Below are 18959 nucleotides of genomic sequence, written 5' to 3' on the forward strand. Positions count from 1 at the left end.
CATAGTGAGACCCCCAGCACTTTTTGCTGGACTTCTGGACCTTTTTCTTGCCCTTTCCCCCCCTCATTCATTCTTAGATGCTCTAACCATGGAAACACCATTCTTTGTTTTACCTATTTTCATGGAGTCTTGCTTTCCTCCATATCTCTTTAAGGCATCTGTGTTACACTTTTGCAGTTCACAGAACCCTCTGTGCAGTGTTGCCGGGGAACCCTCTGGGTTCTCCTTTTTATATTCCTGTATTTTTCCTTAGAATTACTGTTCTTTAAGAAAGAGGGATACTTTGTATCCTTCCTAAAACTTTAACATATGAGATTTGCACACACCACCCTATGTGGAGTGCTTAGGGGATACCTAGTATCCCCCTTCTCTATGCTCCTGAGACTTTTTGGTCACAGAGTCAACCCTATAGTTATGGCTGGTGGCAATGGATGTGTTCTACCAACGTTTGTGCTATTTCCTACTGCAGGCTGAATCCAAAGTCCCGGTTATTCACAAAAGGGTCACCTATGTCCTAACATGGTGGCTTCTTTCTTTTTTTGCCATTTCCTTTGTGGCTGTTCTTTGTTAGCCCTTCTACCATTCTGGGAGGGTGAGGTCTGAATGTGTGTTTTGCCTTTGCTGGGAACCCTTTGTGTAGCCTGCCTTGGCTCCATTGTGTATGTGAGAACCGGAAGTATGGGAGGAGCCTGAAACTCCCCTGCCCTTTGTCCGATGATGTGCCTGATTGCGACCAGTTCCCACTGGGGGTGGCTGGCTGTCCTGATTGAACAGCCAACTGCCCCTTTCTGTAAACTGCAGGGAGAGTTTGCAGAGGAGTGAATGGGAAAATGGAATAAAAGGTGAGGTTCCTGAGGCAGAAGGCAAGTCGACCACTGGAACAGATGATCCGAAGCTGAAGATGTCCAGAGACGCCTGCAGACCTTTCCAGTAACCTTGAAACGACCACTGCTCTCCTGACCCGTTTACTTATAGACAGAGGAGCTCCGAAGAGGACAACTCCATCGCTTTGGCTGGTGGGACCAACCAGCCCTAAGAAGAACTGCAGATCTAACCATCCCCCAAGGTGCTGTAACTTTCCAGGGCTGCAAACCGCGACTACCAGGGCACTTCCGATCCATTTGCAGTGCAACGTCTTTGCATGAACTACTCCTCCCAGAACTTTGGTGAGCTCTAGTTGAACCTCCAGAGGCACAATCCCGCTCATCCAAGTCCCCTCACCAGAGTACAGGACTGCAAAATCGAGGAAGATTAACCGGGCACTAAACGTTACTGTTGGAGCTGATACAAAAGGCGCCAAAACCACAGACTGATGTCAGAGACCGAAGACATTCTTGCTGAGGGTTCTTTCTCGCGACTGCTGCTCTGACATTCCATTCAGAGTCCTTCCTTTCGTCACCAGATCGAGGAATCGGGAGACAGAGTACGTCGATGCTGCACAGGAAAACATCCAGCTGCATTTTCTTCAACCACCCTAAAGTACTGTTGGGCCCAAGGTAGAACTTGACTCAAGCCGAATAGTCGCTCCAATGTGATACCAGGTGTTTGGGTGTCCACTGTGAGAAACCTGAGGGTATTCTCCCAAGTAGACCTCGGGAATCCCTTATTCAGGTGGCCAGGGAAGGGCTGGCGCTCTCAAATCTCAACCCTGGTGGTGGATGAGCGAAGGAGGATCACCTGGGTAGGGGAGCCCGGGGATGTGCTGGGGGAAATACCCCAGAAGAGATGCAGTATTGCACCGGGGAGGAAGACAAGCCATCAGAGACCGTTATAGGCTACTCAAAATCAACCTCCATTCCTTGTGAAAAATGTCCCTTATCAAAATCTACCTACCCCTCTGCACCTAGTTAAAGAACCCAGTTAGACTCGAAAACTACATCTCCCAGAATTCTTTTTTTCTATCCGAATACACTCCTAACCATTCTTCTGCACATCCCCCTGATTATTCTTTTCAAAACATCCAGCCTACTTGGACTAAACACTACCATTCCCACAACCCAACCCCCCTGTTCCGTTCATGACAACAATCCCGGTCAAACCCGTCTGTCTCACTAACCCCATCTATCTCACCCTTCTGAGTTTATCAAAAACACTAGTAGGATGGTTAGAATTCCATATGATACTGTTTTCCCTTCCAACCCTGTAGGTTACCTGGACACTCTTATCACCCTCCTTTTCCAACAGGAACACTTTCCCATTCACTGAAAAACAAAGGACTAATGCGAGAACTGTTTACCTGATATGTCCCAACCCAAGGGTCAGGCAAAGTCAGGCAAGTGACCAGAATCACACACACCTTATGGCCCTTTCCCACATGAATAAAAGGTGTAGCACAAGAGCACAGGAGGAGCAAGGCAAACCGCACGACGTGAGAGCTAACTCAGCACAGCAGTTCAAGAGGAGGAGAAGGACGGCGCAAGTCGAGAGGATACCAAGGGGAGCAGTGACCTTGTCCTTATCGACAGAGACCCATGAAGCCTCAAGAGAAGGAAACGTAAGACTGTGAACAATAGCCAGCGTGTGTTGCAGCTGATGTCAACGGTACCCGGGGTGCCTCCTCCGCTGACAGCTAAGTTGGGGAGAGAGGCATGGCCCAATGGTACCGGCCTTGACTCTACAAACAAGAAAGCCACACGGTTCATTACAGCCGAGTCGAGGGGAGAGACGATAAGAAGCCGAACTGTGTTGAACGAAAAGTAGCAGTAGCAAACAGCTAATTTTGAACTTTGAAAGAAACTATTGATGAAAAGGAGGGTGGGGTGACCACAGCAACAGAGGCGTCCAGCACAACATCGGTGCTCACGCAAGAAACTCTGGGTGAGTACTTGATGGTAGAGACTTTCGTAACCAGAAGGCCTTGGGAAGCGGTGAAGAGAGGTCAAAGTGGTCATACAGGGGTCTTGTAAAATCCTCTGTACCTTTGAACGTCTTTGACCGACAGATGTTTGTAAAGGAAAGGGAGATGAATCCTGCATGGTGAAGTTGGCGAATGAACAGATACAAAAGTCGGCAAGAGTGAACCCGGCGGAGGGATGCTGACATAAAGGGGCAAAGCCTGAAGTCCCTATGAACATCATGTTGACAGGAGTGAGCCTGACCAAAGGATATCCACAGCAAGTTGTTTGAAAAGACATTAAGATTCGTGAATGGAAGAAAAGCCGTAGTGAACCTGATGGAGGGAGGCTGCTGCTTGAAGGAGGTCCGAACCCAAAAGAGGGAGATCCAGGGGTGGAAAGTCATCACCCAAAGTTCACTGAGAAAGGAACAGTTTATTTGATTTGCTGAATACGACTTGAAAGGGGTTTACACCCGGAAGAGGGGGACCCAGGGATGAAGCCTTCACCCAAAGTATATGTGAACAGAACTTTGTATTTGTTTGACGAAAACATCAGGCCCTCGAAGGCAAGAGACTTTTTATTGAAAAGAGACTTGACCATCGAAGAACCTGATAGCTGATATTGAGCTTTCGACTTGTGCTGGGAAAGCTTGAGTGTGTGCTGTGCTCAAGAGACCCACCTTGTCCTGTGCTGAAAACATGGGGAAGGGTGACCCCTGGCAATTTGTAATTGGTTATTTATAACACGCTTAATACCCAGAGGTATCTAAGCATGGACCCGGGGATCGAACCTGTGTTGCTCTGCTCTCGTCTTGCTTCCAAGACTAGTGCGTTGCCCCTGAGCTATCCTCCCGAGTTCAATCACATCCTGACTTCTTATTTGTGAAAATGTTTGCCGTATTGTAATCCATATCCCACACTCTTTCTATAATTAGTTGTAAGGATTTGGCAATAGTTTTCTTTTTTATAGTATAGGCCTTTTTACTTTGACAAGATGCCACGAGGACTGCCTTATTGTTCGTTTGATGGCCGATGCTTGCTCCCATCTTAGATTTAGGTTAGGCATTTTTGCAACCTGCGCCTTGTTTAAATAAACACCCTTGAATCGTGATCACTTGTCTGTCTTTACTGTTGTCAACATGAGTTCCTTACACCACCCATAACTCTTGCCCAGGCTTAACAGCTTGTGCTCTTTTAGGGAGTCCTTTGCAGGGTCTTTAATAACTGTTTTATCTTGCTAAAGTATTTTATTCAATTAACTAAAGTATCCTGAATAACTTTGCCTTTTCTGCTGCTGCATAAAACATTTGCTCCCATCCTACACGGACTTTGATGAACTCTTGAATAGTTAGGGATTGGACTGCTAAAGCATTAGAATCTTAAAAAGTGTTACTAAGAAGTAAATCACTGCTATTGGTGTTGAATAACCCCCTTTTCCCTTGCTACAGACTTTGTTTGAGTGACTTTGTAAATGAATGAAATGGTAATTTCACTGTAACAAATACAGGTGTGTGCCACTACTATTTAAACAGTGGAACTGTCATTACTGTCCTTTTCTGTAACAATTATATTTGCAAGCAACTACTATTGACACAGTCAACCTATGAAAAATATTGTTAAGATTTCCTATGTTTATTGGTTAGTCCAGTGCCTAATTTGTAAAAAGAGAAGTGCCAGTCCCCAAAAAATCTTGGCCCCATAATGCCAGCGCGGGCGGCCCGGGTCAGTTCAGTGGGATAGACATTTGCCAGGTACTGCAGGTACTGCCATAATGGTGGTACCTTTCCATAGAATGGCAATAGCTGGGTAATGGTGTGAGTACCTGGGCATATGATGGCAGTGCTTGACAAATACTTATCCAATTCCTATGCATAGGACAAAGTGGTTGGCTCTATCAGTGCTTGCTTTTGACAGAACTTTAGTGCAAGAAACATATTCATGTGCACACATACTGCCTATAAACCAATTGACTAAAGGCACACTGGTTAAAAATGCTTATTACACTAGTAGTGCATTTACCACAAATAAGCTATTAACAAAGACTGGTCAGAAATAACACTATCAGGCTTTATACAGCACACGATGTGACTTTATTGCTTGATAGAGCTAGCTCAAATATATCACAGGAGTATGTGATTTGGACAGGGAGAAACATACTGCTCCAATCTACTAACCGAGCCTGCCCTGGAGGGCCTGTCTGCAAGATGGCGGCCTTCGCCAGCTGTGTGTTAACTGCAAACACACGCACTACTGTGCTCCCGAGCACCGCCCTATGCTGCCCCTACACACACGTACATATGTACCCCCTGCGTACCCTATATGCGGTCTCTAGGCACACTATAACACAATTAGACAAATCATAATAATGTTGACTAGAAAGTGCCGTATTGTAGACATGTCTACTGTAACTGGGGCATAAGCTAAATTCACTCTCAAGGAATACATGACCTGTAGTGTACAACCCATAGCTTCTACTGTTAATAACCCAAAGCCGACATACTGGTATAAACATAACCTATCGTAGCTGTTTCATACCAAGATTCCCCATTGGAGTCATACACCCTACAGCGTGATACACATTCACCATAGCATAACATAATATATGCCAACACGTGTGCCTGCAGCATATAGCAGTTATGTAACATTGCATTGCGTCCATTTCCCAACACGCATTTCCGTTAGCGGGCAGTTAGTTGCAAGAAGTTATCCCAATCGTCACCATGACACTGCTTGAACTTGGCTGAGGGTGTTCCCTCACCTGCGTTGCCCGGAATGCCCCTGAGGATGCCCGTCAGGCTGGGCAGTGCCCTCCGCCGCCTCTGGTGCCCCCGCTTCCTGTGTCTGAAGCACCATGTGCTGCCATTCCTCCATCCCTCATCCCGGAGATTATTTATGGAGGGAGTGGGACTGCTTCCCTTACATACCTAAGCAGTCTGCCCAGTACCAAGTCACGGGTGTCTGCCCTTTCTGGCAGCCCCACCGGAGCTCACGCAGCTTCTGCTCAGTGTGAGACAGTCTGTGATACAAGTCACTGGGAGGGAGCACACCGGGCTGAGGCAGCCCCGCCCCGCCCAGCCCTGCCGCTCCCTCCCAGTGTTTTGTAACACTGACTGCTGGCGCCATGGTGTTGCAGCCTGTCGCATTCATCAAAGAAAGGTAACACTTCAGTGTTACCCTTTTTTGATGAATGTAGCGGGCAGGCGCCAGTGGGACGCAAAGAATCTGTAAGTTACAGATCCTTTGCAACTTAGGCATCCGGCGAGGCCCTGGAGGCCGGTTCCTGAAGCCCACGCCTGGGCCGGGCCAGGGTGGGCTTCAGGAACTGGCCCCCAGGGCCTCGTCATGATTTCGGCCCAGCCATGAGCCAATTCAACCCTGCTGGCAGGTTTTGAGCCCTCCCCCAGCATCAGGGGGACAGGGGCCTTGGAGGCTCTGCTATGTTATCCCTCCCAGGCAGTCCCAGCATATGTATTTCCCCACAACAAACAGCAAAGAAATGTACCTTCAGTTTTGACTCTTGGTACCGTGTGTACTGCTGTCAGAATGTGTGGCCTGCTGGGCTGGGTTGGCAGCACACGCACAGCAGAAGGCTGCTGTGGGCTTGCAGGCTGCAGCTAGTGCAGGGCCGGCCCAGGACAGGTCACAGGTGCAGATCAGTTCAGCAGCTGAGAAGCGGGCCTCAGCGCCGGCCGTATCTGACGGGCGATCGGACCTGGGCTGGGGCAATTTTCAAAGAGCAGACTGCAGCATTCAGGACCGGGGGCAGTGGCATGTGCGAAGCTCATTCGTTTACCGCGTTACTGATCTCTGCGCAGGTGCCAGCGCTTGAGCAAACGCTGACACGCCCATGCCCACACTCATGAGTGACCCTTAGCCAACCCCTGTTATTTCACAGTGCCTGGTGCCGCGGCCGCTCGGTTACAGCCAGCTGCCTCAGCCTGCAGTCTGCAAGACAGTGTGAAGGACATTAACAAAACAAACAAAACAATTACACTCCCCGGCACACGCCCTTCATAGTGTTCTGGTGCCCAAAAAAGAGTGCCAGTGTTGCCCACCGGCAAACACCGGCACAAATTAAGCACTTAGTCTAAAATAGTATTTACCTACCTTGCCTTGTGTATATAAAATAAATGTATATTTTATTATAACTTCCAGTGTGTAAGAGTGTTGGGCTAATGTATTTACTAAGTTCATTGTACTTACCTACATCTCACATCCTCCTCCTGAGATGAGCCTTGCTGCTATGCCATTCTACCAATCCTTTGGTCCTTTGGGTTGTACAGACTTATGCTAATAATTGAGGACCTGTATACCAAGTAATAGTTTTATAGAGTGTTACTTCCAGATGGACTTTAGGAAATCTCCCCTAACATTTGGGCATCCCTTTTTCTCCTCATCCATAGCCTTATATTGTACGGAGTTTACCATCCAGGTGTAGGTCATACATTCAGCTATAGGAGTGGAAATGTTCTACTTTTATCCTGCACGTGATATAAAATAACTGTGCAGATTTTCATTTTGGCAGTTACTTCTATGAGATGAGGTTATCAAAATCAAAATCTTTAGTTTCAACAGCCATTTACTATTTTCAAGGGGAGCTAGGTGGTTTGCAAGGTAAATGTTATCTGAATTAATATTCTGGAAGAGAATGCTGAGGTTAGGGGTATAACGGTATACCGTTCTAGATACTGTGAACAGCTTAATTGAACTATAATAACCATCACATTGTTTATACTGGTATACCGTTTTAGGGCTTGCAGCTATTAAGTGAGCTTTTTAATCTGAGTGGAAAGGCTGCAGTAAGCAAGTGCTGCGCATTCTGGATCTTGCACTGTGGGATGTGGCGTTTGGCAGACAAGAGCATAGGGAAAGTGAGGCCACATTAGTAAATGCAGCTTTGATGCTGTGACCGCTCTTACTCTGTGATCAGTAGTCGGGTTCAAGATCAGCTGATATGTATTTTTGCCACCAATTTGAAAGATGGGGAACTACACATACCAGAATTGAAAGAGGGTAATGAACCTGATGCCCTTCTGAGGCATGTCCACAAAAAACGTTAGCTCTGTAGACTGTATGAACACTGGGCCTTTCAGTGCTTTGTGCTCGTATATAAACTGCCCTTCCCTTATCCCCCCCCCACTGTCCTCCATGTAGATTTACACATTAGCACTTGTTTTTGCTTCACTTGACCCTTCACCTGCCTTCTGCATATGGTACTGGACTCAAGCAGGCAGGACAGATTCTACATTCAATTTGAAGTATCCAGAGCAATGGGGGTGAGATATTTCTCAGGTCTATCCTCGATGTGTAACACCACCCATGAACAACTCACATGACAAGGGTCCTAATGCTCTCAGACCTGGGGAAAATGGTAATGATGGAGCTGTGGTGATGTGGTGGTCTAGGCCGTATGTGTGCCGATATGTATTTTCATTTTGTCATTTTCAAAAAGTTGTATTGCAAGAATCAAGAAAGACGTCAACAGGGCCCACTGAACGCTGTCCTGTTAGGATTACATGGTCAGTGGTGACTCCAACATCAGACCTTTATAATACACCAGGCAGATAGTAAACGAGCTATATTGATTTGTTCAATATGCAACCTTTCGGTGAGTGTGTGTTGGCTATGACATTTTGACAAAAGAAACACAATGACATGGGCTTTCAGACCTCACATGAGTGACTTTTCTCCCTTTAATGGGATAAAATCAAAACAAACCTTTAAGACTGATCGCAGCGAGGAGTCATGATGCCCATGCCATGTGGTCCCAAAATAATGCAGGTTGAGGCAGATTTTTAAAGCGATGACCTGTGACTGAGCAGCAAGCTCATTGCTCAAAATGTGCATTTTAACACTTCCACTAGTCACTCTTTCATTCAAGGCGATCAACGAGTGAGCGCCATGAAAGACCAAATCTGCAGCCGCCTTAGATTCCTGGAGGATCAGCTAAAAATGACCAGAGACAAGTTTCAAAATGCTGGCAATTTATGACCTTTAAGAACATATTTGTTACGATTAGTTAACTCCAACTGCTATACCGCGATATTCAGAGCTGCCAGAAGCACGGAAACTGCTCTCCTGACATCCGTGAATACCTGCTCACCAACCTCGACTCTAACACCCCTTGCGTTCATATCTTGCTTGATCTCTCTTCTGCCTTTGACACTGTCAACCATGCCATCCTGCTCAACCGTCTCCGTGATAACCTGGGTATCACTGGTCAGGCTCTGGCGTGGCTGACTTCTTTCCTCTCCGACCGACCCTCCCAGGTCCAACTTGGGTCCTTCCTCTTAGACATCTTTTTCTCTACCTGTGGTGTCCCCCAGGGACCTAACCTCTCTCCCTGGCTGTTCAACCAATACCTGGCACTCCTTGCCCACCGCATCACTGCACTCTGTCCCAACTTTCAGTGCTATGCGGATGATACCCAGCTCATTTTCAGCCTACCCTCGGCCTCCTCCTCTCATTCCCTCATCTCTGACTGTCTGTCTGCCATCCGGGAATGGTGTGCGGCAACAACCTTTGCCTTAATGCCAGTAAGACTGAGATTCCACTCATCGGCACAACCACTCCCTCCTTCCCTGAAGCTCTCTGGCCGGCCTCTCTTGGCCCTCCTCTCACTCCCACCTGCAAGGCTAAAAGCCTCGGGGTCATCTTCGACTCTGCACTCTTCTTCTCCCCTCACATCTCTGACGTCTCTAAGAGGTCACACTACCAGCTGCACCTCCTTAGAGGTATTCTTCCTTTCCTCTCCTTCCCCCAGAAGCTCACTGTCTCCAGAGCCCTGGTCCTCTCCAAACTGGACTACTGTAACAACCTCTATCTAAATCTGCCTGCCTCCACTCTCCGCCCTCTGCAATTTATCCAGAACAGGACTGCAAGATTTGTCCTTGGCCTCAAGCCCAGGGATCGTATCTCTCCAGGACTGAAATCTCTGCACTGGCTCCCAGTGGCTGCGAGGATTATGTTCAAAACCCTCTGCATTGTACACAAGGCCTTCTGGGGTCTGGGGCCGTATTACCTTCAACTCTCTTCCTAAATATCTTCCTTCTCGAGCTCTCCGCTCATCTGCCTCCAACTCCCTTAGGGTCAGTCGCTTCTCCAAGCAACGAGTTGGTGGCAGATCACTCTCTTCGGCAGGGGCCTCTCTCTGGAACAGCCTTCCTGCCTCCCTGAAACTCAAGGAGAACAATCTCTGGTTCCGGAAACACCTCAAAGCCTTCCTCTTTGCTTCTGCTTTCTCTCCTCCCCTCCCTTGCTGAATTCCTGACTAAAATTGCACTGGTTACCTGGCCACCCTTTCTGATCTCTGGCCCAGGCCCCGTCAATTACCCACCTGCACTGCCTCCCTGGCAACCCCTGCACTTGGGGACCGTTTTTCTGTATCCCTTCAGTCCCCCTACCAGCACTTAAGTCTGCACTTCCTTGCACTTGCCACTAGCTGGCTGTTTTATGTGTCTTATTTATTCCACTTCCCATGTATTGCACTTTCCCCTCTCCCTTCCCCTGTACACTTTTCCTTTCCTCCCTTCCCATGCACTTGCACGATCTGAATGACACCTGGCCTAGTAGGATCGTTGTCTGTCCTCCCTTTGTGCCCCCCCCTTGCCTCGTCGTGCCTTGAAACACTTGTGTATAGGCGCGTTATAAATGCCATATTATATCATATCATATATCATAACCATGATATACAGTCATTTAGCAAGAAGGTTATCATACCGCCATAAAACCAATACAGTGACACCCCTAGCTGAGGTGTGCCAATTTAGTTTACAAATCCTCTTGAGTTAAATGCTTGTTAAGCAATTCTCTTGGCGAAATAGACTTTGCCTGGTCAATCTTTTGTCAAAAGGTTTTGCTAATTTTTTCCAGAATTGGATCACTGCTTAGTACTTTATATTCAACACCACACGGCTCTAATCAAAAGTACACCTTCTCCTTTAGAATGAGGAACCTTTCCTCTCCCACCTTAACTGAAAAGGAAAACAAAGTGGCCACTTATGGTTGGACAAGAGGCTCTCCATGTATATGTCACTAGAGCAGAGGTTGAATAACTTAATGGACATGAAAGTGTTTCAATGGATTGCCTATGGAATGCCCACACTAGAGAACAGTTGTTTCCTAGAATTCCTTTCTTTATTCATCCAGGAAGTATCTATTTTTTCACATCCATCTATCAGCCTTCTTCAGTATTCCAACAGTGTCTATGGCTCGGCGTGTTCAGTCTCAGGAACATGATTATTTGTATCATTGTCATTTGGAATCCATTAGTTAGTTTACACTTAACCCATGATGCTCCATTACAAAAGTTCATTACAGAAACCCTCTCTCCGGTGGGTTATGCCACACTTTATTAATAGAGTAATGATGTTATGAAAACATTAGAATGTTTTTAATCAAATGTTTTTTTCTTTTTAATAATACATATAGAGGGACCGAAATCGTGCCGAACTCCTGGATTTCCTAAACTCTTCACTGTGAAGCAGTGCTTGGCATTTCAAAGAAGCCCATCATCAAATACTGACTGATTTGTGCACCAAAAAGAGGACAATTGGAGCTGTTATGCTTTTTTTCACAGAGATATTCACTATATCTTGCATTGCTGCAATGATATAACTGAGAGCGCACCTTTTGGTCCAGGGACTTTTAAATGGAGGTTTTCATGAGAGAAACCGGAAGCATTCTACAAACTTTCTCAGAAGAGAATTAAGAATGTTGCTGTGTGCAGCATAAGATCTCGCCTTTAGTAAATCTGTTTGAAATGTATACAGGCGTTTGTATTTCTGTATCAGAGAGAGACATTTCACACGCAGTTTGTTATTTCATGTTTATGGAGTTAAAGACCAGTTTCTTTCCACTGTAAAATAAAATGTGCCATTTGCACATAGAAAAGTGAAAGGAAAGTGGTGAGTTATACTGTCTTCACTTTCCTTGTATGCACAAATTCCCTTTTGCATATGTGTACCTTGAATCTTCGTCTGAGGCCTATAGTTTACAACTATAATTACCTTTATTGTTTTAAAATATTGTTTGGGTCTTGAGTTTGATTCTTTGTCTTCGACAATTGGAAAGTAGATGTTAAAGACCTTATGAATCCAAGTATTTCCTATTGTAAATAAAGTTCTTGGAAAATATTGTTTGTTGTCATTTCTGTTATTCGTTTCAATCAAGTAGCAGTATGTTTTCACGCTTTGCAGTTGTCTTAGGTCTTCAAAATGTAAACCTATATATATTTGCTAGAATCAGATCTTGAAAGCAAGTAGGATCACAGGCTATTTTAACTAAAACACTTCCTAACAATAAAGTGATTGCCAGGAGATTTAGGCTGTCCAAGTCAGTCTAGGAGAAGTCTGTTTAATGTAGAAAAGGAAAAGAAATTGTCCTCCAAGGCACATTGGTAACTGAATTTCTCAAGGATTGCCAGGTTTTAGCAGCCCCTAAGCAGGATTTAGAGTGTGTTCTCTTTCCAGCCAGAACTGCACTGGTGTATAGATATTAAGGCTGGCTCAAGCAGCCTGTAGGCAAGTCAGTTGGGTAGCTAACTAGGTCAGAATAGTAATGCCACCAGAGTTTCTCCATACCTGAATGAGAAGAAGGCTGATGGAGCCAAATAACCTCAAGCAAAACACCAGTGTGGAATCCCAACTAGTAACAGAAACACAGATACTGAAGGAAAGCGCTCGCTGAGTCGATGGTGTCCCTCTTCTATGAGCAAAGTATACAATGTGTAGACAAGTCAGACTCACTTGCAAATTTGGGAAAGACCAAAATTGAGGTAAGCATCTGTGGGAATTAGAGAGCCAGACAGCTGTATATGCAGAATTCAATCATTCATTTAAATAATAATAAATATTAATAAATAATAATAAACTCAAAGGAAGCAGCTTGTTTTCAGCAATCCAAAAAGGAACAAATGTCTATGTAGTAATTCTTACCTGAGTCGGGAGAACTTTGAACCTTTTTCCTCGTCCTTCTGGCTTCCAGTTTAATAGGCCCAACAGTATTAAATTCCCTCTGGTCCGTGGTCGGTGCCCTGCAATTCAAAAGATCCAAAAGACACATTGTAGCATTTTTTCCTGCTTTTATACTCTTGCCTCATAACCCAATCAGAATGCACGTCCCCAACAGAGCTAATCCCCTCTATACTCGGGAAGCACCTGCCGCCCCATCCCTTCCCACCGTGATCGTTGCCTGCCATTTTGCATTTTCCACTGCCTGAGTGCTCCATGTTTTCTCCCCTCCCGGAGTCCCACGGCCTATATATGGCTCTTCATTGCCCTTTCTACTGGTGCGTGAAGCGAAAATGTACATAATACTTTTCACTGCTGTAGATCGGTGCTGCTATATCTTTTGCTGCGTCTGTAACTCATCTGTAACACATCAGCGCAGCGGTGTCTTCTCCTTCCGAATGCCGTAGCCCATTCATAGTAAGCGTCCTCCTTTGAGGCCATTGTCAAGTCCGTCCAGGCATAGCAGTCGGGCTACGTTGCTGAGACTTGGTTGTCAGCGACCTGACTTCCTATCAGTCGCACCGAAACTGCCATGGTCTCCTGAAGTTCATTGCCTTCTCGTATGCGCTGCTCACCGCCGTCCCGGGATTCAATTAACCAACCCCTCAACAGCCTGTCGGAGCCCGGCAAAGACCCCTGCATCTCACTGCCCATCTTCAGAACCACCGTCGCCGCCTCACAGCATCAGTAGACTTTTGGTACATATCTTAAAAATGAAAATCTACACAGCCCGGCGAGGATGGGGCAGGGTAGCAATTGTGCATCCAGACCAAGATCATCTAGAACAAACGATCAAAATATTAAAGCCAATTTTCTTTGCCAAATGGAAAGAAGAAAATTAGAAAGGTATAATCAACCCTACACCGTTTAAACGAAGGAAGGTGACCTCCAGAATATAAAGAGGCAGGCGTACTCCCTTTTAAAGGTTAGAGCTAGAGGCTGCATTCTGGAAAAAAAACTATTGTAGTTTGAAAAAGGAACAGTCAGAACCTTAAGAGGATTCAGAAAAAAATCAATAATTAGAGAAATTGGATTTTTGTAAAGGGTCATCCATCCAGCTAAGGAGCTAAGGAGCTGTATGGATGTTCTGGTTTAGGTAGGAGCCAAAACAAACAAGGTAGAGGCACACTTTTCACATTGAATTCAAAAGTTAAGTACCTAGAACACAAGGTTCAACACTCCAAAAGACCAACACAAATATGGAGACTACATCTCCGACAAACATCCATTTAGTGGTGATATCAAAGGTAGAAAACTATCTTATGATCCACATAAAGGAAATTCTTATTAAAGCATGTGCGCCACGGAGCATTGCAAATTTAGCAAGTGTTTAAGTGTTTTTTCCTGGAGTTTAGGAAAAAGTAAATGGTGTTCTATGCCAGTTCACTTTAGCTATTGTGAGAAACATAAAGATGTCTCCCTGGCTAAACCCCAGGGATCTGTCATCCAGGTGGCCAGGACACAGCCATCGCTATTGAATCCAGTTCCTGGGGGTGGACTAGTGAGAGAGGACCACCTAGATGGGGATCCTTGGGAAGTGGGAGTGGGACATTGACGGGTGAGATGTGGTATCCCCTTCTTTCAACATCTTTTCCCTATCCTACCACATAGGACATTCAAACCACGCCTCCCACCCCCTTTTCCAACACACACACTTTTGCACGACACACCAGAGAACGGATTAACACCAGAGCCATGTAACTGATATGTCGCAATATAGGGGTCAGGCAATTGATCAGAATCACACACACACACAACAGCCCATCCCCTTCCCCACAGGGATAAAAGGTGGAGCAAGAGAGCACAGTACGAGCAAGGCAGACCGCACGATGAGACAGCTATCCAGACCCGGCAGCTCAAGAGGAGGAGAAAGGTGGCAAACATAGAGAGGCTGATGAGGAGAGACACAACCTTGTCCTTTTTGACAAAATCCAGCGAAACCTCCGCTGAAAGACACGTAAGACCGCTGCTGAAAGAAACGTAAGACCGAGGACAGTAGCCCAAGTGTGCTACAGCAGATGTCAACGGTACATGGTGTGTATCGATGCTGATAAGACGGAGCGAGGGAGACTCCTGCTTCTGTGGTACCGGTCTTACCTCCAGTAAAGAGGAAGAAAGCCAAGCCATTCATCACAGCCAGTGAGTCGAGGGGAGAATAATAACTGGGCTGTGGTGAATGAAAGTCACAAAGTGAGACAAGTTCAAAGAACTGTAAAATTGTAAAGGGAAGACCAGCTGCAGAAGGGGACTGGCACCACGTGGATGCTGCTTCGAGAAACTCTGGTCGATCCCCATCCGAGTAAAACTATAGATACCGGAAGGCCGTAGGAGAGCCGCCAAGACAGGTCAAAGTGGTCATACAGGAGGTCAAGCAAAATCCCCATTCAGTCGAAAGCCTTGATCTATGAACTATAAAGAAAGCAAGGGAAGTGAATCCTGTGAACATTGAAAGTATAAGTGAATGTGAAGTTGGCAAGAGTGAACCCGGAAGAGGGATGCTGACGAGAAGGGGGGCAAGTCTAAAGTCCCAAGGAACAGTGTGTTGACAAAGGTGAGCCCGGCCGAGGGATGTCCACTGGAACTGTTTAAAAAGGGGTCAGTGCCTGGAAGAGGGGGACCCAGGGGTGAAGAATCCTCACCCTAAGTAAAGCTAGGAAACAAACTTTCATTTTGTTGAAGGAAGTTTTGTTATGTTGTTGAATTCGTCAGGCCCTCGAAGAGACTTTTATGAGAAACAAGACTTGGCCATCGACGGTCCTGATAGCTGCAAGTGGAACTGTCGCCTCGAGCTGAGGATGTTCGAGAGTGTGTTGTGCTCCAAGATCCCACCTTACCCCGTGCTCAAAACGTGGGCAAAGAAAACCAAGGCTACCACATCCTGACATATTATTTGTGAACACTTCTTTCTTTTCTTACAAACTATCCCACACCATTTTTGTATTTGTTGTAAGGTTTGTCAATAGGTTTCTTGGTATATGGATAGGCCCCTTTTTATTTGGCACAATGCCACTAGGACTGCCTTATTTTCATTTGATGGTCTACACTTGCTCCCATCTTAGATTTAGAGTAGCCATTTTTCCAACCTGTATACAGTTTAATAAACACCCTTGAACTGTAATCACTTGTGTCTGTCTTTACTGTTGCCAACATGAGTTCCTTAAACTATAGAGTAAAAGTAACAACCCTAAATAAAAATACAAACTTAAACCACTGTATATCCACTAATACTGTTTTTCCAACAAGGGATCCATAACGGATTCATAATCTTCGTAGACATGGATGGGCACTCAAAATTATTTTTTTTGTCTGACTCGACCATGGCACCGGCTCGTGTAGACTTTTCTCCAGGTGGTTTTGGTGGGCTTCTCACACAAGATTATATTTAAAATAATGGGTAGTAATCATGCATTTTGCAGAGCAATTTTTTGAATCATTTGTATGAAACGCCATATGCTGTTACGGGCAGTTCTCAAGGGGAACCTATCAGAAATACCACTCCGTTTAGATGCCAAATTGTTTCAGCAGCAAATCCTGTATGTGGATAACAGAAAATGATGTGTCCACTAGAAAGATTTGCATGTAGAGTAAATATATTTCGAAGGGATTGTGTCCTCCGACGTATTCCTCATCTTAGATATATCTCCTTCCAGCTCTGCTGGCCTCGGAAAATTTTTTTCTCTAGAGGGCGCTGCGCGTCAACGTCCTCCGAGTCGATGTCCTTCGACAGCCGCCGTATCGACGTTGACGTCATCCTGCCTATAAAGGCCGTGCGCAGCGTCCGTTGTTCAGTTCCGTTTTTCTGCGCTTACTCAGTGCCTCGGAATACCGTTGCTCAGTTCTTAGTCAGATCAATCCTATTTACCTCGAGTTATTCGATCCGTACGCGATGGCTTCCTCGTCGGAACCGACAACTCCTCGATCCGGCTTCAAGAAATGTCGAGATTGTGGGAAAAAGATGTCGTTGACCGATCCTCACAGAATTTGTCTGTGGTGTTTGGGAGCTGACCACCATTGTTCGGAATGCGAGGACTGTATGTCCATGACCGCTAAGGCCCTGAAGGAGCGTAGGGGGAAGCTGGAGAAAGGTAAGACTTGTAAAGCTTCTTCTTCGTCGACGAAGTCGAGACATTCGTCTCCTCGTCACCATTCGCGCTCCAGGTCTCGGAGTGGGTCTCATCACTCCTCGAGATCGAAGCACTCGAAGAGGAGACGTCGAAGATCCCCTTCTCAGTCTTCCTCTTCCTCTGTTTCGCCAAAAAGAATCCCTTGCCCCACGAAACATAGTTCCCGGGCTGAATGGGAGGAATTCCGAAAAAATATGATGCGCGTCTTCGAGAAAGCGGCCTCGACCCCCTCGAAGACTGCCGAGAGCGATGCTCTGGTCGAAAGACCCGAAGGTCAAAAACGCCGCGAGTCGCAGTACCCGGCGAAAGAAACCTCTCGAGCGCGTCTTGAACCCTCGAGCAGGACTACGACCTCCAAACCTTCCTCGAAGGTTCCGTCGACGTCGAGGTCGATGTCTTCGACGCCGTTGTCAAAGGGACCTTCGACACACGGGTCTGTCGACTCGACGCCAGCTTCGACACCGGCGTCGACGCCAAGAAAAGTCACGGTTACCACACATCCAGTGACTATCCCCAGGCCCTCGACGTCGATGGCTTCGATATTGTCGAGTAGAATTCCAATTCTGTCGAGGTCTTCGAGGCCTCCGCCTCCGTTTTCGACGCCACGCTCGATGCCTTCGACGTCGGCGTCGACGACATCGACGTTTTCGAGGCCAATAATGACAAGTTCCGCACCCTCTGCCTTGGAAATGGGATTTACTCCCTTTATGAGTTCAGAACAATTGAGAACTATATCCTCAATTTTAGAAGAGGGTGATTTGTCTGAACAGGAAGACACATTTGAGTTACAGGGACCTGTAACCCCAGTTAGAAAGGAATTTTCCTCTGAAGAGCGCAGGTTAAAGGATCTTGATGATTCTTTACATGAGGCAAGTGGGTTAGACACTTCCCCTGAGGTGGAGTTTGCTAAGCCAGACCCGGGGGAGCATGCTGAAACCCCCTACAGAGCCTTAATGGCCAGGATTACAGAGTTCATGGGGTGGTCTGCACCTTCACAATCTTTCCAACAAGATGACCTCACGGATATTCTTGACAAAGGCCCACAGGAGGATCCTGTGGTGCCTTTTCATAAAGCTCTTCAGAGAAAGATCATGACAAACTGGGAAACCCCAGATGTAGTGCCAGCAGTAAATAAAAAACTGTCTACAAAGTACAGGGTATCTTCTACAGACCCAGAGTTTTTGTCTAAACACCCATCCCCAGAAAGTTTGGTGGTACAGGCAGCATCCTCTACCGATGTCAAGACGGCTTATCCTACCGTCCCACAGGACAGGGACGATAAAAAATATGTTGCTATGGCAAAGAAAGTCTTTTCAGCATGTAGCATGGCGTTAAAATCTCTTAATGCTACTTGCACCCTTGCTAGGTTCAGCCATACACTTTTGGAGTGTGCTTCTACCGCGGCTGACTGCATCCCGGAGGGAGAAGAAAGGGATGCGTTCCTGAATATTAAACAGGACGGTAAAGACGCTATGTGCGAATCCCTCCAGACGGGCATTGATTCGGCTGACAGTATCAGCAGAGCAATGGCGGCAAGTACATCAACCAGGAGATTCGCTTGGTTGAGAAAGTCGGGTTTTGCCCCAGATGTGCAAGCCAGGCTCTTGAACATGCCATTCGATGGCTCTTCTTTGTTCGGGAAAAAGGCGGATGACAGTTTAGAGAAACTGCAAACTTCAAAAGCAGCAGCAAAATCCCTAGAAGCTGCAATCCGTCAGACTCCTTTTCGTCCCACAGGAACCTCTGCGAGGGGCAAGTCCTTTCGCTTCTACTCCGCATTCGGAAGAGGTAGAGGACGACCGGCTCAAAGGGGTCAAAGAAGAACTACCCGAGGTGGACGGGGTAGATATTCAAAAGCTGCAGCAACAGCAGGTGCCTCTTTACCATCGGCATCTGCATCAGCCGCCCCAAAACCACTCTGAGGACTTCCCTCACAGGACACCTGTAGGAGGCAGGTTGACTCAACATCTGGCGGTATGGCAGGCTATC

General features: G+C 46.4%; 1 protein-coding gene across 5 annotated transcripts in view; it reads left to right on the top strand.

Annotated features, from left to right (window-relative positions):
- Positions 1 to 18959, top strand: part of LOC138468103 (ADP-ribosylation factor-like protein 6-interacting protein 4) — a 758894-nt gene that overhangs the window by 399657 nt on the left and 340278 nt on the right. For 4 of the 5 annotated variants that reach the window (XR_011268204.1, XR_011268205.1, XM_069608519.1 and 1 more), the window contains one exon: positions 11267 to 11971. The exons of the other annotated variant lie outside the window; for it this stretch is intronic. Coding sequence is in view for 2 of the 4 variants with exons in the window: in XM_069608519.1 (XP_069464620.1) it covers positions 11267 to 11317 (51 nt within the window). In the remaining 2 variants the exon portion in view is untranslated. Of the gene's footprint in view, positions 1 to 11266; positions 11972 to 18959 lie in introns of those variants that run through there. 5 annotated transcript variants of the gene reach the window in all.

Source organism: Ambystoma mexicanum, chromosome 4q (assembly GCF_040938575.1).
Source record: "Ambystoma mexicanum isolate Mex_15411 chromosome 4q, UKY_AmexF1_1, whole genome shotgun sequence".
Classification (NCBI taxonomy): Eukaryota; Metazoa; Chordata; class Amphibia; order Caudata; family Ambystomatidae; genus Ambystoma; species Ambystoma mexicanum.